Source organism: Rhipicephalus microplus, chromosome 1, assembly GCF_043290135.1.
Source record: "Rhipicephalus microplus isolate Deutch F79 chromosome 1, USDA_Rmic, whole genome shotgun sequence".
Classification (NCBI taxonomy): Eukaryota; Metazoa; Arthropoda; class Arachnida; order Ixodida; family Ixodidae; genus Rhipicephalus; species Rhipicephalus microplus.
In genome coordinates this window covers 286,241,345-286,265,502 of record NC_134700.1, presented here as the reverse complement: position 1 = coordinate 286,265,502, position 24,158 = coordinate 286,241,345, and the positions used below count along the sequence as shown (strand labels likewise).

The following is a 24,158-nucleotide window of genomic DNA, read 5'->3' as shown; positions in this document are numbered from 1 at the left end:
TGTCACTCCATCTGTGACAGCGCTTCGACTCAGCAGTGAAAAGCCACCACCAGCCCTTTCACTGCTTCACCCTGTTGAAGATCAGTAAAGCCTTGTGGCAGAGCTACGCACCTTCATGACCCTTTAACATTAGGTATTTGCTTCAATGTATGTTTTAACGATTGTGAACCATACCATGCAAGAGTTGAACAGTTGTGAAATTGATAGTTCCTCAGACATGGGAAAACACTGTAGTTTACATTGTTATTAATTTTTTGTAATTACATCTAGGTGGTAAAACACCTTTGTGCCAAGAGCAATTCACTAGACCTCGGCAGTATGCGGGCATGCTACGAAACTAACATGTAGTGTCATACCCTGAAATCGAACGCACATTAGTGGCACTTAGAACGTCACTGTGTTCTTAGATTGTCGTATATAAGATCGGACGAAAGGGTAAATGTAAGGATCTCCAATGTCACTGATAAGTTTACCTGGATAACATTTATCACCACATGAGCGTCTCAGCCGTCATTATAATGTGTTGCAAGCTGCAATAAAATACGATAAAATACATACTCACAAGCAGGCTATCATTTCTTGAAGCTACAACATAATGCGTCATCTAAAAAATTTTCCACTGCATTTTCTTAGCAGCAGCTAGTAGTGGTAGCTAGACACACCTTCTTCTGGCTTTGTAAATAGAAGCGGAACTTCCACACCAAGTCCTGCTCCTCCGATGTCAGGGTCTTGGTTGAGGGGTAGTTCACTATCACCTACACGACAAGGAAACAAAAGCGTCCACATTTTCCCTCAATCAATGCAAACTTTCAGAGCTATGTCATGTTCTCTTTGAGAAGCAAGACAAACAGAAGTGCTAAATACAAGCGGTACTAAAAAACAAAAAACTAGCTTGCGCGAATATTTGAGCCCTTCGAGTATTCGTAAGAATATTTACGTATTTGTGATGCGGCATCGCACATTCCCAAACAAAACAGAAGTTCGGGCTGAAGATGGAAGTTTGGAGTGACGGGAAGAGATCAAACAAGGAACATCAGTGGATCCAACGTTTTTACACGTAGACTAATGTTAAGTTTCATTGACAAAACAGCCAAGTTATACTATTTTTTTGCACACATATTGTAATTTAAACAGATTTTTTTGCTGCTTCTACAGTGATGGCTGTGCACTTTTCAGAGTTTACCAAACTGCATTAAATAGTTGCCCCAAATGTTTTATTCAACTAAATGGGTTAAAAATATGCTGAAGCATAATATTTTCAAAGTTCTGTCTGAGCTATTTGACCTTTATTATTACATTTAGGAAAGAGACACAATGTACATGATTGTTGCTAGGTTTCTGTCTCAACTTGTGATAAGACCACCAACTCACATTGAGCTGATCTCGTGTGGCAGCGTTAGGCTTGAGGTCCTTGTCGGTAAGCCCAGAACGAAGACTACGTGACAACTTGTGATGCTTGCTTTCCACCAGGTTCTCCTGTCAGACATTGCACGCATGGACAGTTCTCCTTTAACAGAAACACTGCACCTTGCAACGTGTACGACAAGAGGGCAATGTAAAACATGACAGCAAGGACAAGAGAGCGTGAAGGCCACATAACGGGCATCTACTGCTTTGTAAACAAAATATACTAGGCATAGGAACTGCATCCTTTGGAAGAATTAGTGCAAAGTTTCTTGAAAGCTGAACAAGATCGCATCGATAGCCACACCATGAGCAAAACTAGAATTTGCATAGCACTGAAAACATTCAAAAGAAACTTGCACAAACAGTCTACAGTAGGACAACCAGCTGAGTGCACATGCCTCATTCAAATAGGCTTAGGACACTGCACTAACTGTACACACATGACAATGAATTAAATGAGTACTCTATATGCAAAGGTCTCAGCATCAATCTGTTACAGAACAGGCTAGTGCCACTGCAAGCAGCTGCATGTGAAGGTTATAAAAATGCTCACAAGCAACAACATCAAATTTGAACAGATGCCAGTGACAAATTACCTGCAACATATCTGTGCCTACCTTAACAGCTTTTCGTAGTCAGGAAAGTGGTTACTCCTTGTTTACAACCAAAGAATGCTCATAATTCTATATTCACAGAGCGCCACAGGATAACAGGCATCGCATGACTATCAGTAACAGATCAAAGAATAGTACCATTAACTATACATGCACCTCTCATGTAGTGATAGCTGTTACCACTTTCTTATCAACTGAAAACTGACCGGTTTTTTTTTTTTCAAACATATCTGGAATTCTTCTGAAGGTCTCACTGCCTACATAAAACATGGGCTTCATACTTCTACAGCTGCTCATTCAAAATCCTTTTTGTCAAGTAGCTTTTTCCTTGAGACAGTGAATTCATGATACATGCTTGCAGCTTTCTCACTCAATGCACTAGTTCTTGGTGGAAACAGCATACTTCAATGGTGCTAATGAAGAGGGATAAATGGCTGAAATACCTTTATTAGTTAAAGCTGTTTTTAAATGTCTTTTGTAGATTTCGCGATTCTCATGAAACAAGATAGCTTATTTTTTCTGGAATCACTCTTTGCAAACACAAGGGGTCACCAGGTTTAATAGTTTAACATGCCCACCCAAGCTTTAGATATTCTGACAGAATCCACTCTCCAGTTCTCCTGGTGTTCTCAACATTGTCACTATTCCTCTAAAGATTTTTCGGAGGCACTGGAATGACATTGTTGTCCTTTTTTTTATGTACCCAGTTGTGCTTAGAATGTGGCGATAATTGTGATTTCTTCTGATGAAGAACTTGTTTTGATGTTACTCATATTCTTTCCTACTGTATGTACCCCACTCCTGCAATAGCCCTGCATTGGGCTGCAGTATTTGAAAATAAATAAATAAATAAATTTGTTTCATTGTAAATGACCACCAATAGCAAAGCACTGTACAAGCTAAACATACTGAGCTGCAATAAATAACATAAACAAAATATGAAGAATGCTACAACATGTGAAACTTCAACATACTGCTACACCTCAAGAATAACCGACAAATTTTTATGTTCCATAGCTGCACAGCGGCAATGAAGGGTCACTGTATGAAGGGGCTCCACCCACTACATTAGAGAATTAGGTCGACATGTATGAAGGGGCTCCATCCACCACATTAGAGAATTAGGTCAAATAAAACTTGCACCTAATCTTAACTATGTGAGCATCTGTGCCTTCTGTCTTTGCATAAATGCTAAGCCTTCTGTCCTTGTGTGAATCCTGATGTCACAAACAAGAACGCAAGCAGTAACCTGACAGAGTAACCAGCAACAGTACATGACAACTTCGTGAACCTCCATAGCTACTGCTGCATATCCATAAATGCTCACTCCAGATGACACGTGGACTAATGCAAGCACAAAACATCAGAACGAAAAAAGTAGCATTGCAGCGAGCGAAGTATACAGGCAAAGGCATAGAGGGAGAGTTTGACTTCGAATTCCTCTTGCTTGCACAAGGTCTTGCTCCTTCATTGCCACAGGGCCCAACATGTTCATGATCTCTTTAATGTACAGTTCTACGTGGAAATGCATTACAAGTAATTGATTGCTTGTAATCGATAACGTTTTTTATATTTTGTAACATGATTACTTTTTCAAAACTGAAACGTTCCAGGTAATTCAGTTACATTTTCTTCTAATTGAATACTGGTAATCAATTACATGTTTTCCACACTCAAGTGGTAACCACTCATTTATGGCAGTCCTTGGCCAAAAAAAATATGGAATTTCTCTATAGGGACCCCTTTGTTCTGTCAGACAGGGTGTTCTTATAGAGCCTATTTTGTCCCTTCTTCTTTTGCCTTACCTGGAACCCTTACGCGAGTGCCAGCAGCAGCGAAGTGTAGCACTTCGTAGATAGGGTACATAGTCACTTGCATCAAATTATAATATCTGGGATTTAATGTCTCAAGTCCACAATATGATCATCAGAGACGCCATAGTGAAAGGCTCGTGCAATTTAGACCATCTGGTGTTCTTTTAACATGCACCAGCATCGCACAGCACACGGGCCTCAACCATATCACCTCCACCGAAATGTGGCCGTCGCGGCCAGGATTGACCCCACAACCTTCTGGTCAGTAGCCGGGCACTTCAACCACTGATCCACCGTGGCGACGTCACTAGCATCAAAGCACTGAGCAACTATGATTGGCTGCGCAATATGTTCCTAAGTTATATAATATTGCCCTTCCCTCCAACACATTGAGAAGGTGGGTGTTCAATGTAGCAGCTGACCTCTTGGCAAGGAAATGTGAAGGAATCAGTGATGACAGCTTCAAAAAACAACTGCTGTTGAAATCAAACAATGCGTAACACTGCATCGCAGAAGCCAAATTGAGCATTTGAGCCTTCACGCAAGCCTTCAGCCTCGTATCATGGAAGCAACAGTAGTTAATTCTAGTTTAAGTTTTACACAAAAACACAAAGTTTAAGTTTAACACAAAAACTTAAGTTTTTATTTTACAGAAACACCTTTTAGGACAAGTAAAGCAAAGGTAATTTATCACATTGCAGTAATTTCTCAGTTACTTTTCTGGAGTTGCAATTGACCATAGTAATAAATCACAGGTTATAGAAAGTTGCAGAATTGTGATCGATTACTCATTTTCTGTAACTTGTACAAGTCTGGGTGAGACACACCCATTCACACACCTCATTCTAGGCATGTCTCCACTAAACTGGAATTGCATCGCTCTGCCTTACATTAAGTTTTATGAAGCAAACTGCATTTTTCATTTACTTAGCAGAACAAATTAAACTTCCATAACACATGTATCAACAACTTATTAGTAGTTGAAGGCAGCACTGTAATATGGCCGAAAATGGAAAGAAAATGTTCAGAAATGTCTTACAAGAGAGACATCTGGATCTGGCACAGCTACGATTTCTGCTGGTAGGCTGGCTTGGCATGGGTCATCTCCATCCTAGATGCAGGAGAGCAAAGCATGGCAGATGAAGTCCCTGATTCTAAATTATTTTTCTAGTCACAGAAGTTGGCATATTCTGAGACAGTGAAGTGAGACAGGTAACCATAGAATAGCATAAAAACAAACTACTGATAGCAATGGTAATAATACACATGGCCCTGCGTATACGAGGAAGGTTCAGGATGGATGCTCCCACCCTAACATTACTCTCCTCTCTTGTGTACAGTCCATTTGCTATGCAACTTAACTTCGTATACACAGTTTGACCATGTTCACGTACACTACTATAAAAAAATTCGGGCCGCGCTGTTGATCTAGATCAGACAGCTTATCAGGTCAGGAATACAATAGCCTTAAAAGTAAGAAAACCTCTATAATCTGTCACAAGAATGGCCCTTTTTGCACAAGCTAATGAACACAGCTGTGAAATGAAACATATCACTCACAAGTACCAAACTCACCTTTTCGAAATAGATGACCGTGTACTCCTGGTCACGGAACACAACTCTGGGGAACTCAATCATGAGGAACATCTGGTTTGAACTCGACTTCTCCTTGCTGTTCACCACCTCAATCTCACGAAAGGTGAGCCTGTCCAGCCAGTCGACCTTGAGCAGGCGGCCATTCCGATGCTTTTTGCTCAGCTGAAAGACGCACACGACAAGTTCCTGGAACGTCTAGCCTATGTGCAAAGTGTACATGCCAAACCGTCTATCTCCCCCTTTTTTTTTCTCACAAGCTCATTAGAGTTGAGCATCACTGAAACTCAAAACAGAAGCAACCAATGAAAAGTAAATATGAATACGTATCATACACTACACACTTTCATGCTACAATGTTCATTCATCTTTTATAAGCTAGGTATTTGCTCAGCAGATCTTGGCTTGAAACAAAACACCTTGAGGAGAGATAGCATTTTTAACTATCTAAAAAAACTGAAAAGTTTAATTGTGACAGAGATTGTCATTTACCCTCCATTTTTATTATAAGTACAAAGCAATGAGGATAGTGGACAACGTCGCGAAGCCCTTATAACTTCTAAAAAATCTTGTCATGGCATAACTAAGTCTTGTCCAGACACGTGCCAAAACAAAGAACAGTCAAGCTTTTCCAGGTGAGTTGCAGAAGAAATAACAAGGCACGAACAAATACACAAGCAGTCAAGTACTAATTGTAGACACACACACACTATATTGTGTGGTAAGTATTATTCTTACCTTGACCAGCCTTGTCATCTGTTCTTTAGAACCAAAAGCCTTGCCTGGTGTTTGTGTCTTGCTGCTGCCATCTGCTTCAAAGCCAAGCCAGAGACGCAGGTCATGGATTCCTTGACGCATTGCCCTATCACACATTCAGCCTGTTATACTCCCTGCTACACATAGTATCAGGTGTTTTAATATTGATTAAATGATAGCAATAAAAGTAATTATCTATTCAAAATTCTTGAACAAGAATTAAGCCATCAGTTGCTTTGTCAGAAAGAGAGCTATGTTTTTTTAGGTGCGAGGGTCAGTGCAGCAGGCACATGGATTGTTGATATTTCGTGTTTTTTAAATCTGCCATTTTTTTTCACTGTTTTTTTTTTGTTCACTCGGGTACATTACCAGCCTTCTGGTTAATAAAATTTCAGTTGAAATTCAGCACTTGTCCCATTCTTTTCCTGTCCGCCGTGAATTTTTTCACGTTATTAAACCTCAAGTCTTACATAAGCTCAGCTTGTCCTAGTTAGGCCATCTCCAAATCAATTTGAAAAGTCCCAATTCAGTCTCCGACTACGGGACCTCCTTCTGTACACTGTCTGTAATGACTTTACTTCATAGTAACAATAAAATTTGATTCTGATTCTTGCTTCTCTGGATACACTAGTGTATGCCAGTTTAACACGTTCCACAATAAGGGCTATTTGAGGTCTCATGGAATCATAACATTAGGCAACTGGTTAATATTTGGATACAAGACACAGGTAAGCGTGTAAAGGGAATGCTAAACGCACATATGAAAGTCGGTGATTGGTCATCTGGAATGGTTTTAAATACTACTTTTAATACTTGACTTTGTTGTTGCATGCTAACAAAACAATGCCCATTAGATAGCAAGCTCAATGCCTTTTTTATTTCCAGCAATGAATTTCTGTAAAGAAATTGGACGCTTTGGTAACATCACTTGCTGCATGAATGTACTCTATTCCAGCTCATGCAGATGCAAAAAAAAAAAAAATAACAATATTAAACTATTCAAGAACATACATGTAAGAACATTGTTCAGCACAAATTTGCATCATTATTAAATGCACCAACAGGAAAGATAATTAAGGGGTCATAATATGATCTGGCGATTTTAGCATTTACAAGAGTGGCTCAGTGACTAGGATGTCCTGGCGCTGGATACAGCAATTTGCATGTTCAATGTCCAGCCCCAATGACTGCGCTTCAAGGAATGTGGAGCGCAAACACTCTCATACATTCAAAACTTGGGTGTATGACAAAGAAGTTGAGGTGATCAATATTATTCTAATATGTGCACTTTTTTGTGTGCTGGTCTTTTTTCTGTGTCTCATTTGTTTGAGCTGGCAAATTTCAACAATAAATATATACCGACTAGCTTGCTAATCAGCCCTTCTACCATTCACTACCGCCCATATTGCGCTTTGTGAAAGTGAGAGTACTGCATGACATGGTCACTCAAAATCAGATATCCAGGCCTGGTGATAACTGAGTGAGCAAGAGTTTAAAATAACTAGATCCCAGAACTGTCAAAACAGCTTCATATAAAAACCGAAACTGGCCTTGCTTCCTCCACATTTATCAGGCACAATGTCAACATAGCTCAACACTCCTTAATGACCAACCTAACTGCACAGTCTGAACTAAACAATTTTGCACATGTAGCAAATCATCAAATCATCAACTTACCCATACTTTCCAAATATAGTGACTGTGGTACCTCCTACTGGGATACTTTTTCGGGGACCATACACATCCCATACTGTCAATGCCAGCACAGCATTACGTGGGAGGTCACTGAACTTTAAAGGAAGTTTGAGCCACTCATTCCAGCTGAGAAAAAATAAAACAAGTAATACATCAAACATTTTTGCACAAGTCAGGACTGCACAAAGAATATTAACTGTATTAGCATAGCTCGGCATACTCACTCATGAGTACACTCACTCACACTCATTCATACTCATTTGAACATGGCGAGTGTGAGTATGAGTGAGTACTGATGAGTATGAGTAGGAGTGAGTAGAACGTGAGTGAGTACTCATGAGTATAAGTAAGAGTGAGTACGGACATGAATGAGTACTTTCAGTGTGAGTAGAAGTGAGTATGAACGTGAGTGGGTGCTCATGAGTGTGAGTAGGAGTGAGTATGAACGTGAATGAGTATTCTGAGTGTAAATAGGGGTGAGTGAACGTGAGTGACTACTCTGAGTATGAGTATAAGTGAGTATGAATGTAAGTGAGTACTCTGAGGGTGAGTAGAATTGAGTATGAGCGTGAGTGAGTATTGTGAGTGTGAGTAAGAGTGAGAATGAACGTGAGTGAGTACTTTGAGTGTGAGTATGAGTGAGTATGAACGTGAGTGAGTACTCATGAGTGTGAGTAGATGTGAATTTGAACGTGAGTGAGTACTCATCAGTGTGAGTATCCGTAAGTATGAATGTGAGTGAGTATTCATCAGTGTGAGTAGGAATGAGTGAGAGCTTGTGAGTGTGAGTAGGAGTGAGTATGAACGTGAGTGGGTACTCTGAGTGTGAGAAGGAGAGAGTATGAACGTGAGTGAGTACTGATGAGTGTGAGTATTCCTTAGTATGAACGTGAGTGAGTATTCATGAGTGTGATTAGGAGTGAGTGAGAGCTCATGAATGTGAGTAGGAGTAAGTACAAACGTGGGTGAGTACTCATGAGTGTGAGTAGACTTGACTGCGAAGGTGAGTGAGTTGCTGTGAGTGTGAGTAGCAACGAGTAGGAACATGAGTGAGTTACTATGAGTGTGATAAATATTTGTAACCATCGCAACGGCGTCCTCAATACGTTGGAAAGAGCGGGCACTATGGCGTGCAGGCTTCCTGTACATAAAAGCCTTCAGTTAGTTTGGAAACTGGGGGAGCCATCCTACATCAGATGGGCGGGGGGGGGGGGGGGGACGAGGTGATCGCGCAAAACTCGAGTTGAGGGTAGCCGTCCATTTTATTGTAATTTGAATTTTCTAGGCTGAAGAACTTTGAACTGCCTGTCCCTATAGCTACCGTTCTTGCTGCACTTACCTCTTGCGCTTCAGTCTACGCAATGCGCTGATTATACATGCAAAACAAGGTCTTGAGAAGCCCTTTAACGAAAATCGTCGCGCGAGCCGGTTCAGCAAAAAGAAATGCACTGCACAAGCGACAAAAAAAAAAGCGCAGAAATGGCCCGCGGAAGAAAGCACATTGTGTGCACTACGCACATTGTGCGCAACGATTTTGCAGTTTCTATCTCAGCATTGTCCCTCAAGTGAAGGTTGCCTTGAACGAAAACCTTGAGTGATCTCATGACCTCTCAAGGGCGTAGCTGTGTGCAAACTTCGCCGTCTCAGTGCCCCATTAAGAAAAAAAAAAGAAAGCTTAGAGGACGGTTGAGCTTCGCCGTCAATAGTATAGTATGCGATAGCGTAATCGGACCCTGTTCGCATCGCCGTTTCAATCTCTACCCTCGCTTCACTTTTCGGCGGCTTATTATGCCTTCAACTGTGCAGACACAATGTGCAATAAGCGCCCAATCACCCTTGATAATTTATTCTATCATTTACATAATGCGGGCTAGTACAAAAACACACATAACGCAACTCGTTATTTACCATTTTATTCGGCTGTCGCAATAACCCTGCGTACGCACACTGCCAATGAACCTTAACTGCATCCGCAGATTCATAAATAAGGCCCCCTGCAATCGTCAGTGCGGGCACGGAGCCAACGAAGTCTCCGCGTGAGCGCGACCCACAGAGGAAGGAAAACATCTCCGAAGATGCACAGAATTTCTCGAATGCAAAACTGCCGTACGCAACGCATTCCATCCGAAGGCGAGGCAGAGAGGGGAGGCGCTATCTCGACGGTCGCGCCGGGCCACAGAACACCTACCAGTGGAACACCTACCAGCGGGTAATCATAGCGGCGGCCGTGTAGTATACTGAAGCTGTCGAGAGCGTCTCTATTTCGCGCGCATGCGTCGTAGCCTACGAAAGCACGTTTTGAGTGCTTGTAACACATTACTGAGATTCTAAACGATGCCTCAGCGTCTCCTTCGCGTCATGGCACACAAATGAATGTGCAGGCGCGTCGTAATTGCACTGAGTCATTGCCTGTTTCTGGAGCCTACCGACCCTAAAAGAAAGCGACAATTGTTAAGCTCGATTGTTCCTTGAGTAACCCGAGTACACGTAACGCAACCTCAATGTTAATATTCATCATCGGCCTGACAACATCCACTGCAGGAGTTGAGTGGCCTCTCCCATGATCCGCCACTCAACTCGGTCCTGTGCCTGCTGCTGCCATTATGTACCCGCGAACTTCCTAATCTCATCTGCCCACTTAACTTACTGTCTCCCCCTAACCAGTTTGCTTTCTCTGGAAATCCGGTCAGTTATGCTTAATGACCAGCTGTTATCCTGCCTACACGCTACATGCCCGGCCCATGTCCATTTCTTCTTCTTGATTTCAACTATGATATCCTTAACCCCGGTTTGTATGAACGTATGAACGTGAGTATGAACGTGAGTGAGTAGGAGTGAGTGTTAGTAGGCGTGAGTATGAACGTGAGTAAGTACTTTGAGTGTGAGAAGGAGTGAGTATGAACGTTAGTGAGTACTCATGAGTGCGAGTAGGCGTGAGTATGAACGTGAGTGAGGGCCTATGAGTGGGAGTAGACGTGAGTATGAACGTGAGTGAGGGTGAAGGCTGAAAAAATTATGGTGAGCGAGTATGAGTGAGTAGTCTCTCAATGTGCCGACCTATGTGTATTAACATCAATTTTCTTGAATAGGTCTACAAAAAATAAAGGAAATAATATGTGAACACCGCAGAAAAGAATTTATTGTGCCACTGTGCTGCTCAAACTATGTTGCCCATGCCAAGACAGGCTTTTTTCCATTCTTGATTTGACATTTCTTTTCAGCTGTGCCCCTTCTATGAGGCCACATTTCACCAACTAGACTATTTGCCAGAACCCATATGATGCCATGTCCCAGTGAGCAAGCTACAATGTATTTGCAGTAAACGTACCTGATAAGACTTTGTGAGTGCTCTCACTACTGAAAGATGAATGCCAGTGCAATGCCAACACTTTATTGACTTAAGCTTACTCTGCAATGATTCTTTTCAATTTCCATTGTCTGATAGCATGCTGCTCTTATCACTGAAATTGGCCGCTTAGCAGAGCTGATAATAAGAAACCAGTAGAATCAGAGAAAGACAATCCTTATGTGTGCTGTGCAAATATGCGTGATGGGATAGTCTTTACACCATACGAATCAGGAAAGTCATTTCACGTGTCGCAGAGTTGAAAAACAACACATCTCCATTCAAAGACAATAATCATCCAGTACTGGATATGCCAGTAAATATTTCCTACAGCTTCCACACGGTCAACTTTAACCAGAACACAGGCAATAATATAGTACTAGAAGGAGTCCAAGAGTGAAATTTGGCTCTATTTGGTGGCAACAATGATGGCAATGACATGCTTCCACTGAAGCACTTACTTCCAGCGTGTTGTGAAGGGCTTGTACGACGTTTGTACAGGTAGGGCCAGTGGTTTTCCACCAGAGAAGACCTGACAGGAGACAACAAGATCTGACCGGTTCTCATCGTAGAGGCTCGAGTGCCTCAGCAAAGGGTCATTCAGGAGGGCTTGGTGGCTGGGCTTTTCTCTTGTGCCTTCAAGCGTACCTCTGAGGGAGACAGGAAAAGAATGAAGGTATAAGCAAGCACCACACAAACAACCCAAAATTTCTGAATGAGCCCCTCTAGAAAAACTCAGAAGTGTCACCTCGCAATACAAAATATTTATGCAATGTTCAAGTCACCATTCAACTGAATGGTCACCACTTGATACAAGTATGATGCAAGTAAGGCATTCATATTAACGAAAACTAACACACAATAATGTCAAATAAGGACATTTATTTGGCATCACTGTCCATTTGTTCTCATTAATTTTGTGTCAAACAAAAAAAATTGACCCTTTCAAAATTTCCACTTTTTTCCTTCAAGTATGGCATCCAAACTTTTACTGATCCTCCCTAAAAACTGCTCAGCACACAGTGCTGAAGCATTAGAAGGCAACTGTTAAAACTATACATGAGTGTTGGCAGCCACAGCACCGAAGCAGCCATCTATTATTTGCCTAGGGGGAGAGCTTTCTTCCAGCCCCTCACAATCTATCAACAGTGGCAGTAATACAGTAAAAACAACAGTCCATCTTGTAGCCATTCTATCAAGAGGCCACCTTATTCAATGAACCGCCGAATGTTTCTTTTTTTCCAGCTACTAAATCACACCCATTATTGTAAATGCAAGGCTCACAGGCCACTTGGCTTCTCTTCCTCCTCTCATAAACAAAATATTTGTATGTCAAATTAATGCTACTGGCCTATGAGGAAACAATCCAGTAAGTAAAAAACTGAGATTGTAGGTAAGCCCACCGCACAACAAGGACACCAGATCCCTGTCGGGCAGAGAGGGACAGCCGCATGTTACTCCTGAAATACATAGGTATGCACACTAGAGCTGCACCTTCCTCTCAATGCCACTATAATTAGCAAATCACTTTGCACAACAAATAACACAAAGCTAAGCCGCTTGTAGAGAATAAAGCAAAATCGTACAAAGGTTTTCTTGTGCAGTGAATATGCCAAAGATGATCTATTTATATATGTGACAAGTTCAACAAGGAACCTAAAAATCATGTACATGATTGATGGCATTTATATACCTTCTCTCTTCAGCTTTAGACACAATAGTAACGATGCAGTAAATGCATTGGTATACACATGTGCGGTAGGTAATGCCTGTCAAACTTGCTCTTTTTTTTTGTCACTTAGAACATTGCGAATCCTTTAATTAACCTAGCCTTTGTATGTATCCCAGTGCATTGTTTAGGAGATGCAGAAAGAGCCTCACTAAATTTTAAAGTGTTCTACATTCAACAAACTATGTGATTATCTATTTCTTGAACTGTCATTCTGCAACAAACTGTTGCCACGAGCTACAAAAAACTGCTATGTCTAACAAAACGAAAATAAAATTGAATAACGTTCAATTTCGCAGGTCTGGTGCACTAGAAAGGCGGAAGTTTATTTTTAGCTTTGAAACTTTTCAACAATAGCGCTTCAAGAAGAGTACCAAGCAATTAAATAAATGTAAAAAGAAGAATACGCGCATTCCGTCCCGTGCATAGCAATCATGCCGAAATTAACAAATTGGTATGTCGGTGCGCCTGTTGAGAAGTCAAATGCAACTCATTCACATTGCAACCAGGTAACGGCAGGGGACCTTGCCGGGCACCCGACAGAACTGAAAGTGGATACAGGAGCGCAAGCGAACATATTGCCGTACTCGTACTTTCGCAGGATGCGTTTGCCGACCATGCAAAAGCCAGAGCACGCCTTCTGATGTACTGGCCTGGGATGAATGCTGACATCAAGTCACTCATTAGCAAGTGTGCCACATGTCAGCACTTTGCCTACCGGCAACCTTCAGAGCCACTGTTATCGAGGGAAATCCCAACTCGGCCGTGGCAGCGAATTGGTGTCGACCTATTTGACCATGAGGGACCAGATAGTGTGCGGTATCGTCGACAAGAAGCTACGTGCACGCCTGCTTCAGGAGAAGGACTTAACCCTAGAATCAGCTGTAGAAATCTGCAAAGCCGCGGAACTGGCAGCAACGCAGAACCGGGCTCTTGAAAGCGAAGCGAAAGTGCAGAGAGTCGAAAAAATTGCAAACGCTGCCGGACAGTCTCGTACGAGCGGACAACGTCGACGCTGTGGCTACTGTGGCAAGATTCACGGACCAAGACGCTGCCCAGCGTTTGGAAAAACGTGCACGCTGTGCAACAAAAGAAACCATTTCGCAGCTTGCTGCAGGAGTAGACGCGGCGTTCATGAGTTAGGCGTCGCTGCAACAGAAGATGCACTGGAGGAGTCCTCGGACGCTACCGATGAAGACATTCAAGTTCTCACGGTACAAATCAGAAACGTGTCCAAAAATCAGGATTGGACGGTGGCAGGGGACCTTGCCGGGCACCCGACAGAACTGAAAGTGGATACAGGAGCGCAAGCGAACATATTGCCGTACTCGTACTTTCGCAGGATGCGTTTGCCGACCATGGTGCGGCCATCGACCACAGTACTTACTAACTACGAAGGAAGCAAAATACATCATTTGGGCGTTATCAGTCTGCCACTACGTCTAGGAGAGCAGCAAGAGAATATCAGTTTTTTTGTGGTCAAGAGAGGCAAGCAAGTCCTACTCGGATTGAATGCAGCAGAACGTTTCGGGCTGATTTCCCGCGTTCACGATGTATCTTCAAGAAGTGACGTTAGCACCGACTGGGTCACCGAGTTCCCGGAGTTATTCCACGGTCTGGGCTGCATCCGTAGACCATATTCGCTGGCAATGAAGGATGATGCGCGCCCCACGATCATGCCGCCGAGGAAAGTGCCACACGCACTGCGAGCGCCACTTAAGCAGGAGTTGGCCCGGATGGTCTCGCAGGGCATCATATGCAAAATGGAAGAGCCGTCAGACTGGGTGAGTCCACTTGTTCTTATTATGAAGAAGAATGGCCGCATGCGAATATGCCTAGACCCGCGGTACATTAATCGAAGCCGATGAGAAGCCTTAAACGCGAGCATTATCAGCTACCCTCACGTGAAGAAATAGAAGCAGAGCTGGCAGGAGCGGTGATGTTCACCAAGCTTGATGCCAATAGCGGGTTTCACCAGATCCCCTTAGACGAAGACACTTCAAAGATCTGCACCTTTAGCACGCCGTTCGGAAGATACCGATTTTTGCGCCTGCCATTTGGTATCGCGTCCGCCCCCGAAGTATTTCAGAAGGCAATGACGGAAGTGTTTGAAAACCTGCCGGGCACACGCGTATATGTCGATGATATTTTAATTTGGGGTGCATCAAAAGAGCAGCATGATCAACGCCTGCGTGCAGCACTGATGGCAGCGAGAAAGGCTGGCCTGACACTGAACAAAGAAAAGTGTCTGTTCGCGAAGGCCGAAGTTAAATTCCTGGGAGATTGTATCAGCAAAGAAGGAATAAAACCCGATGCTAGTCTCATTGAATGCGTTGCCAACATGCAAAAGCCAGAGCACGCCTTCTGATGTACTGGCCTGGGATGAATGCTGACATCAAGTCACTCATTAGCAAGTGTGCCACATGTCAGCACTTTGCCTACCGGCAACCTTCAGAGCCACTGTTATCGAGGGAAATCCCAACGCGGCCGTGGCAGCGAATTGGTGTCGACCTATTTGACCATGGGGGCAAGCGTTACCTGGTTGCGTACTGTGCCTACTCCAACTACCCAGAAGTGGAACAGTTGCCTCAGTCAACAAGTCAGGTCGTAGTGGACACACTAGGGACCATGTTTGCTCGCCACGGTATACCCATTGAAGTCTGTACCGATGGAGGACCACAGTTCACATCGCGAGAGTTTAGACAGTTTGCAGTAAAATACGATTTTACTCATACCATATCCAGTCCACACTTCCCCAGGGCCAATGGTCTAGCTGAGAAAGGGGTACAGGTCGTAAAGCGCCTCTTGAAGAAAAGTGAGTACGCTGGCGAGGAGTTCTGGGTTGCACTGCTCAATTATCGAATCTCGCCCCTGATAGACGGACGCACACCAAGTCAGCTCCTTATGGGACGGATGCTTCGGGGACGACTTCCAGACTTCTCATCGGCTTCGACATCGTCAGTGCGGAAACATCCACAGGATCACGGCAAAGGCATACCTCTCACACCTCTCTCCGAAGGGGACGTCGTCAGAATAAGAAACGACAAGGGGTGGTTTCCGAAAGCCCGAGTAGAGAAACTTGCTGGCCCTAGATCTTACATAGTCTGTACAGATGAAGGCCGGCGTTATCGAAGGAATCGTCAGCATCTAAAAAGGACGCCCGAACACTTAGACCCACTGGATGACAAGGATGTCGCACCGATAATCCCGTCGCCTATACAGCATAGACAACATTCAACATCAGATACAGCGCCCGATTTGACAACAGCATCCGCATCACGAAAGGAACGACATCCGTCACAACAGGCGCCTGCATCGGATGCTCTACTGAACCAGTCAGCTGCACGTGCACCACCCATTGCAAGTCAACCATCAAGGGACCCCGACGTGGTCCCGTCCCAGCATAAGGTCACTTGCCAGGCACAAGAAGCAGCCGACTCGAGTCTCAGAAGATCAACTAGGCCACGTAGAGCACCGACGCGCTTTGCCGACTACATCACCTAAAGAAAAAGGAGGATGTACCAGGCGGGCCACCGCTTAATAAATCGGGATGATCCCACCTCACCTGGCCACCTTGAGAGAGGGCGCGCGCGCGGCGCGGCGGCCATCAATAAACAGTCCCTTGCTAGCTAGCGTCTCGTGTGGTTGTGTCTTTGCTGAGCGCGTAAAGCAGAACAGCAACTCATTCACATTGCAGGCTTTTCGTGATTAACGTATGCGCAGCAACTCGAAAGCGCTAACGCCACTCGGGAGCGGCACGTGTACTTGCTACGCTGACTATTTTTGATCGAATTCCCTTCCTCCGCGCAAAAGATAAACATAGGAGGGGAGAGAGCGACTAACAAACGCCCACCTCATGACTAGCAACTTGCGCAGGTGGTGCTTAAAACGACGGATGTTTCGGTACTCCTTTATCGTTAAGACGCGACGTCAAAACTGACCTTTGCGCCAGACCCTCCTGCGCGTTCGGATATCAGCGCACCATCTTTTCACTCATTGGTGCAAGTACACTGAGCGAGAAAAATACATCGTTCAGCATAACTGCTCCAACCTGTCATTTCGTGAGCATCCGTTCGAAAAACATTCACGAATACGTGAGCGCAACTTCTGCAAATAGACCGGCGGCACAGAGTCGCAACAAGTGGCCCGAGCTCGCTGACAGGCGACACGATCGTCATGGGCGTGCAGCTGCTACCGTAATACACAAAGGAGAAAAGCGAAACGCAGGTGTTGTGAAAGGCTTGTCATTGGTCTCGCAAGATGATTGTTCGAGCGCGACGCTGTTTAACAAGCCTCAAGTTTGCGCCCCAATCGAAAAGTACTGCCCGAACTACTGACACCAGGGTGACGTAAACAAAGACAAAATGAAACTGGACAGCTTTTAAACGCTAAATGAAAGTAGCCCAACGAACAGCTGATAGCAGCTGGCATCGCAAACACCACTCGATCCTTTTCCCTATCTGCGCTGGAATCTACGGGACTAAAAACCCGTTTACGATCGAAGAGCGGGTAAAAGCAGTCATACAATTGTACTCACATTTTAATTTTAAAATTTGTGTCCAAGTCGCAGCTGTAAATATGCCGAAACGTCTGGAGCGACTCCGGATCGTCTGAGTACGCCGCCATGTTTTAGAATGCAGCCCCGCAACAAAAGTCAGTGCAGTTAGAATACTAAAATAAAAGTTAAACATGATGTTTTTATTTTATAAAATATGAAAAAATTACTTTAGAACAAAACTTGTTCAATAATTTGAGTGATCGTAAGTATATTTGATCTTATTATTTTTGTGCGGAGCAAATATTGTGAGGTAAACCGGAACGAAAGCGAAGCAGCCGAAATTGAAGACGAGGAAACGAAACAGCCGCTGTGTTTGATAAGGAACGCGCAAAACTCGGGGCAAATCGCCCTGCAAGTACGCTAATCAACGACCCGCGCTTTCAAAACCTAGCTGTGTGTAAAGGCTTAGTAACGACGTAATCGTAAGTACTTACTCGAGTGGTTTTACTCGGCAAAATCTATCAAGCTACGCGTACCGACTCGACGTATTTTTCAAACCGTCAAGGAAAGTCGGCGAATGGCTCTCAAAGGAATCCGTGTCCTCGAGATGGCTGGCCTGGCTCCGGCCCCTTTCTGCGGCATGTTGCTACGAGACTTCGGCGCTTCCGTGATTCGAATTGACAGGGTAAGGTTCACTGCTGAGCTCGATCATTGCACACTTTTTGTACGATCTGTTTTCTTTTTCTTGTTACTTTCAGCCAGAACCGCAGTTGGATGCAGATCGCCTGGGCAGGGGCAAGCGGTCTATCATGATCGACCTAAGGGAGAAGAAAGGGGCCGATTTGCTGCTAAAAATGGCCAAGAAATCTGACGTTCTACTTGAGGGCTACCGCCCAGGTATACATATATTAATCGCCAAACGGGCATGCTTGCGCTCGTAGTACTTGCTGTCAGTGTAGTTGGTGCGTCTTCGGAATCAGTAGAATCAAATGTCGTAGTTTATTAGGGCAATGGTGGACGGTAAGGCTATATAATATATACCAGATCTACCGGAAATTAAATATATTTGATTTGTGTGATGATAGCATTCTGTGGTTTAGATTGTGTTGCTGAATCTTGTTGCTATATACAGAGGATACACGAAACTTCCTTGTTAGCTGGCTTTTTATAAATATAGGGGAGAGGCGGGGGGGGGGGGGGGGGGGAGGGGGCTCATTCTTGAATCCGACGGAAAGGTGACAGTGGTAGAGTGTACGTCATTTTGTGATCTGTAAATAATTCCGGCGAAAGGGGCACGGGCCATGTGTACTAACCCCTGGCTACGCCACCGAGCTTCATCAGCAGCGCGTGAACTCGGAATATCTTGTCGGGTTTGTCTTCATTTCAATCCGCTTCCTGAGCAATATGTGTGCTAGCTACGTGCAGGCAATCTTGCAACTATCGGCATGACTCAATTATTTTTGTAGCATGCGTCATATATATATACAGCCTTGATTTGCGAGTCTGCAAAAATTAGAAGACCTTCCCGAGCACTTTACCTGTCTCAAGAAGCTATGCTGCACTAATGGACAACGCAGATTTACATACATGAAATGTCATCATCATCTGAGGATGTTTCTCCAGTAATGCTATCTTGTTCACTTTTAATGTCGATGACCAATTACTGTTTGTGTTACTTAAATATGAGCAAGTAACTTCGATACTTCTAACGTGTGGAAAACACCGTAGGTCGGTGAACGCCATCAATAAATCTACAGCAGTTAATTCCGAGCAGTGCCACGTTCCCAAAGTGAGCAGGCCAGACATACCATGTGCAACAAAAGCTGTCACATGTGTTACAAAGCATTTGCGTGAGGCAGGACGTATGCGTTGACATCGCAATCCACGCGGACCTACATGTAATCAAAAGATAGAACATCAGACACGCGGGACTTTTGGTGTGACTACTTGCAGCCTCGCAAGCATATATGGCTCATTGCTAAACTGATATTGTGTGCCTGTTAGGTTGCAAGCACTGGTGAATTCAGAGAGGCGTAGACTGCGCAGGATTCTCCATTAATGTGGGGGAGATCTCACTGCAGCCCCCTCCTCTGCCTCGTGCGCACACTGAGCCCGACAATGAGTGCCGCGCCGTAATTGGCTCATAGGAGGGCACCTCAACAGCACGACAGGGTGTAATGGCAATAGGTACGAGCATCTCTTCACTTCTGTGCACAGGAAAGAGGGAGAGACTTGGAAAGAGGGAACTGACACGCGGGCTAATTGGTGTACGCGTTGACATAGGCATGGTCACACTTGGGTTCACTAGCGCGTGACAGTAAAGAAGGGCTCGTGTTGAGTTCTTTGCGTGAGTTGCGAAATCCATGCCAAACCACCATGTGCATGTGTCTTTTTCTTCCCAGGAGTGATGGAGCGCCTGGGTGTCGGGCCCGACGTGCTCCTTAAGTCAAACCCGCGGCTGGTGTACGCGCGCCTCACGGGATTCGGCCAGACGGGGCCCTTCTCTGCCATGGCCGGCCACGACATCAACTACGTCGCGATGTCCGGTCAGTGCTCCTTGCCGTCTCATATGTGTCCCCGTACGCCATATCGTAGACAAAAATGACGATGAAATCCGGGAAGACTTGTACAGTAGAACTACCAGATATAGTTGTTATCAAAAGGATACTGTGGTTAAAGCTATATATAACTTCATTATAGGCATTTGACGTAAAATTACACCGTAATATGATTGGCGACATATGTGTTGAACACTTTCATTATGAGAAAAGTGAAGCAAGAAATGTACCTTATTTGTGCACTTGAGAAGGTTAAAAAGTTGTCGTAATATGTCTTTGAAAGTACTACTATTATATTGTTACACGACATCGGGAACGAGAAAGCATCAGACAGACGATTAAGACGAGTGCGATCGCATTGTTGTTCTGCCATCTTGGCTGCAGCTGCCTCTGATTCTTCCTGTATATTTTGTAAGTATATCTTTTTTCGTACTCTTATCCCCGTGACATTTGATGAAGTTGTTGGGTACAACACGATATAACGGAGCTCCGCAGCGGCCGATGTTTGGATTTTTCCACCATAGCAAACCAGGGGCTCGCTCCCGCCGAGGCGACCACAACAACGCGAGCGCGATCGCATTCGTCGTCTTCATCATCTGTCTGATGCTTTCTCGTTCCCAATGTCGTTGTAACAATATAATGAACAAAGGCCCATGAACTTCGCCATCACCACCGTAAGCCAAATCGGAGCGTATGTGCACGCATGTCTATAATGTTCGATCAAAAACAAAAAAAAAATTAAGTGAATGATGCGTCTTTATCAAGGCACTGCCTTGAAATGGTTTCGGTACAAGCTATACAGTTTTAAATCGTAATAAAAATCGGTTCACAATCGCGCATTTTGCTAATTTGCAATAGCGCTGATAAATACGCGATATGCGCGCTTATCGCCAATCATGGCTGTGTGCACTTTTGCGCGCTGCAGGTGTTCTGTCCATGTTGGGCGCGTACGGCCAGAAGCCGCAGCCGCCGGTGAACTTGATGGCGGACTTCGCCGGCGGCGGCCTGCTGTGCGCGCTGGGCATCTGCATGGCGCTTCTCGAACGGGAGCGCTCCGGCAAGGGACAGGTCATCGACGCGAGCATGGCCAGTGATGCATCTGTATACTCGTAATTCGTGGCTAAGGTGCCCCTCAAGTTAAGAGCACCCTCCTGAAAGCGCGTTCGTCTCTCCCTTTGTTCAAGAAGAGTATTGTGAAAAGGGTGATGTTATGGGCCAAATTAGTGTCCTTCCATGTATGTGCACGGCCGGTCTGGAGGAGCGCCCTCGCTTCAGACCGGCTGTATTGTGTGTTGGAGAGGAGCGAGGGGCATATACTGTCCATCGCCAGGCTAGGGTGTCCGGGCCCCCTCTTGAATTTTTGTGCTTTTGTCATTGTGCTCAATCAAAGGCCCATTGTTAGGCTCTAGTTCTAACCTTTAGGCTTAACTAAAGGTTTGTGGCGCTAACTAGTAATTCACACAAAAAAACTATAAAACGTGACGTAATAAGGCGGAATGAGACAGGCCTGGAGTTTTAACTTGTCCTTCCGTGATTATCAGTTTGCAACAAAAATATTTCGTGAAGGTGTAAGCCAACTAGTTCAACGCATCCATCTGCTGAAACGTTTGCCGGATTTTGTTATATCACCACACAGATTCACGATGTCTCTACTCCCGCGCACGACTCTTGTCGTCAGACAGTTTTAGTGGGGTGTCTACATCTGATGCAGACGCCCAACAAAAACCGTTTGTTAATAATCTCAGTACCCCATATACTTTTACGCAACCTACAGAGACTAATTTGGGCCCCTTTACAGCCAGGATCGTATCATCAATTCAATGCGTCAATACGACCTCATTATTATCGCTGTTTATACTAAATATTTCGTTGTCACTGCAGTCCCCGTGCTATAATACATTACGTACATCGTCATCATTATGGTGCATGGTACTTCTCAAAAGCGTGTGGTGTGGTAGGATGCTGAAGCATTGTCTTGCGCGCATGCGCAGACTGAGGGCTGCGCGTACGTGAGCACCTTCCTGTGGAGGACGCGCAGCTCCAAGATGGCGCTGCCCATCTGGATCGACGAGCGCGGTGGAAACATCCTGGACGGCGGCGCGCACTTCTACAACGTGTACGAGACCAAGGACGGCAAGCACATGGCAGTCGGGGCGCTAGAGCCGCACTTCTACAAGATCCTCGTGGAAGGCAAGTGGGCCACAACCACGATTCCTTTTGCGTTCTTTTACCACTTCAGTTTTCTTTCTTTTGTATTTAGGCCGTAACTGGATACAATAATAGCTACATATTTGTATAACTATATTTTATATCACCCTTGTAGATCCAATCAATTAAGTTAAGTTGAATGTTTTTCTGTCCGTTGTATAATTCGAACTCGAAGCTTCCCAGCTTTAGCTCAGGAAAGCCTGGGTACAAAGTGAGGCCCGTTGTGAGAAGTACTTCATCGCTTCATTTTTACATTTATGTTCTTTGCAGAGTTTGTTCTCTTTGGGACTTGAACAGTGAGGGGAAGTAGGTGGTGGTGAATCTTCGCCCCCGAGTAATGGAGGACGCCACTGCGCAATCATATATGTCCACACTGTCGAAATTTGGGCTTGTTGGTGCATTGTGATGACTGAAAATAGCGCTAAGAAACGGGGACACAAGACGAGGACACACGGCACAGGCGCTAAGCGCTGTGCCGTGTGTCCCCGTTTCTTAGCGCTATTTTCAGTCGTCATATATGTCCACAACACGTATATATTTACAGGGCGTATACCATAGTATACTATAGAGCTAGTTGGTAGAGATCACGGGGGCGCGCAGCATCTGTTAAAAATAAGGTAACATAAATGTGTGTTCAATAGAGAAGATCTGTGTAACGGTTTGAAACGGTTGCGTCTGCTGCGATGCAGGCCTGGGTCTGGATCCGGAGGAAGTGCCGCAGTTCTCTGAGTGGGACAAGTGCAAGGCGGTGTTCGCCGATGCATTCAAGCGGAAGACGCAGGCCGAGTGGTGCGCCGTGTTTGACCTGACGGACGGCTGCGCGGTCCCCGTGTTGGACTACGACAAAGCCAGCGAGCACCAGCACAACGCGCACCGGGGCGCCTTCATTGAATGCAAAGACGGGCCGCCGGTTCCCCGTCCGGCACCGCTGCTGCTGAGGACGCCAGCCGAGCCGAACATGGAGGAGCCGCTGATCGGCGAGCACACCAGGCAGGTCCTCCAGGAAGTGCTCGGAATGGGGGATGCCGAGGTGCAGAAACTGATAGACGACAACGTGGTCGCGGCACCCACCTACAAGCTCAAGTCCAAGTTGTAGTCTACGCAACAACATAAACGGCGCGTGTGGCCATTCCGAACATCGGTTGCACGTCTTCGTGGCCGAAGCGCGCACAGGGAGATGTATCTTTTGGGGTTCATAGAGAGTTTTCGAATTGGGGCCCCAAAGAAATAGCTTCAAGTCCACTGCGCATGCGCAAAAGCGTTTGGGTTGGGGACGCTGTTTCTCGAAGTTAGCGGGAACCCCAAAACCTGCCCGAAAAGTTTTGGGTTAAGGCAAACGTGACGGCACCCACTGAAGTGACGGTTCTCGGCCAAGACTAGAGTAACAGGGGGAGTGTCGAAAGCGCCGCAGACACTATACAAAAACTCATCGCTCCTGCTTGGCGCTATATGAGATTCATACGCAAAGGGCTTTGGGGCCCCTATTCGGAAACTCCCTGGTATCTATACACACTGATATGCGCAGGCCGTATACAGTGTTCTCTACACAACACACGAACATACAGAAAAGCGTTGTACCCCCCCCCCCCCCCCCGCGAAATAGATATCTGACTGCAAGCGCCCCTCATCGACAGGTTCTGCAAAATATGAAAACTGAAGTGCCTTAAAAGGTTACAGGGTTACAGTAGCGTGAAAATCCGTGGAAGGGGTCGTATATACATCTACTTAAAAGCATTATCATGTGCATGGTTTGCGTGCTGAAAAGCATGAGGAAGTAGCAAGAAACAATCAAAACATTTCACTTATATGAAAGGACTACATATATATCACACCGGAGTATATGGGGCCAGTCGTAAAATTGTTGTTGCACCGTGAGTTATTTGCGTGCCAGGTGATGTGTCGGTCCTTTGATCCGAGAGAAAATGTCGCGAAGGACTGTG

The 24,158-nt window shown here is 44.9% G+C and overlaps 2 protein-coding genes across 2 annotated transcripts in view; one reads left to right on the top strand and one right to left on the bottom strand.

The window, feature by feature from the left end:
- The window catches only part of Pi3K59F (phosphatidylinositol 3-kinase 59F), a 34,175-nt gene extending 16,581 nt beyond the window's left edge, over window positions 1-17,594 (bottom strand). Inside the window, exons 1-8 of the mRNA XM_037436277.2 lie at window positions 17,492-17,594; window positions 11,687-11,875; window positions 7,862-8,005; window positions 6,167-6,290; window positions 5,411-5,593; window positions 4,875-4,946; window positions 1,372-1,476; window positions 663-755 (exon numbers count right to left, since the gene is read on the bottom strand). Coding sequence (XP_037292174.1) covers window positions 663-755; window positions 1,372-1,476; window positions 4,875-4,946; window positions 5,411-5,593; window positions 6,167-6,290; window positions 7,862-8,005; window positions 11,687-11,875; window positions 17,492-17,580 — 999 coding nt within the window. The 5' untranslated portion in view covers window positions 17,581-17,594. The remainder of the gene's footprint in view (window positions 1-662; window positions 756-1,371; window positions 1,477-4,874; window positions 4,947-5,410; window positions 5,594-6,166; window positions 6,291-7,861; window positions 8,006-11,686; window positions 11,876-17,491) is intronic.
- A 201-nt stretch (window positions 17,595-17,795) lies between these two features.
- Window positions 17,796-23,787, top strand: Amacr (Alpha-methylacyl-CoA racemase). The gene is made up of 7 exons (XM_037436276.2): window positions 17,796-17,934; window positions 18,018-18,137; window positions 18,211-18,349; window positions 19,855-19,998; window positions 20,936-21,096; window positions 22,002-22,200; window positions 22,908-23,787. Exons 2-7 carry the CDS (start codon window positions 18,030-18,032, stop codon window positions 23,312-23,314), a joined length of 1,158 nt encoding a protein of 385 aa, XP_037292173.2. The 5' UTR covers window positions 17,796-17,934; window positions 18,018-18,029; the 3' UTR covers window positions 23,315-23,787.
- Window positions 23,788-24,158: the final 371 nt, after the last annotated feature.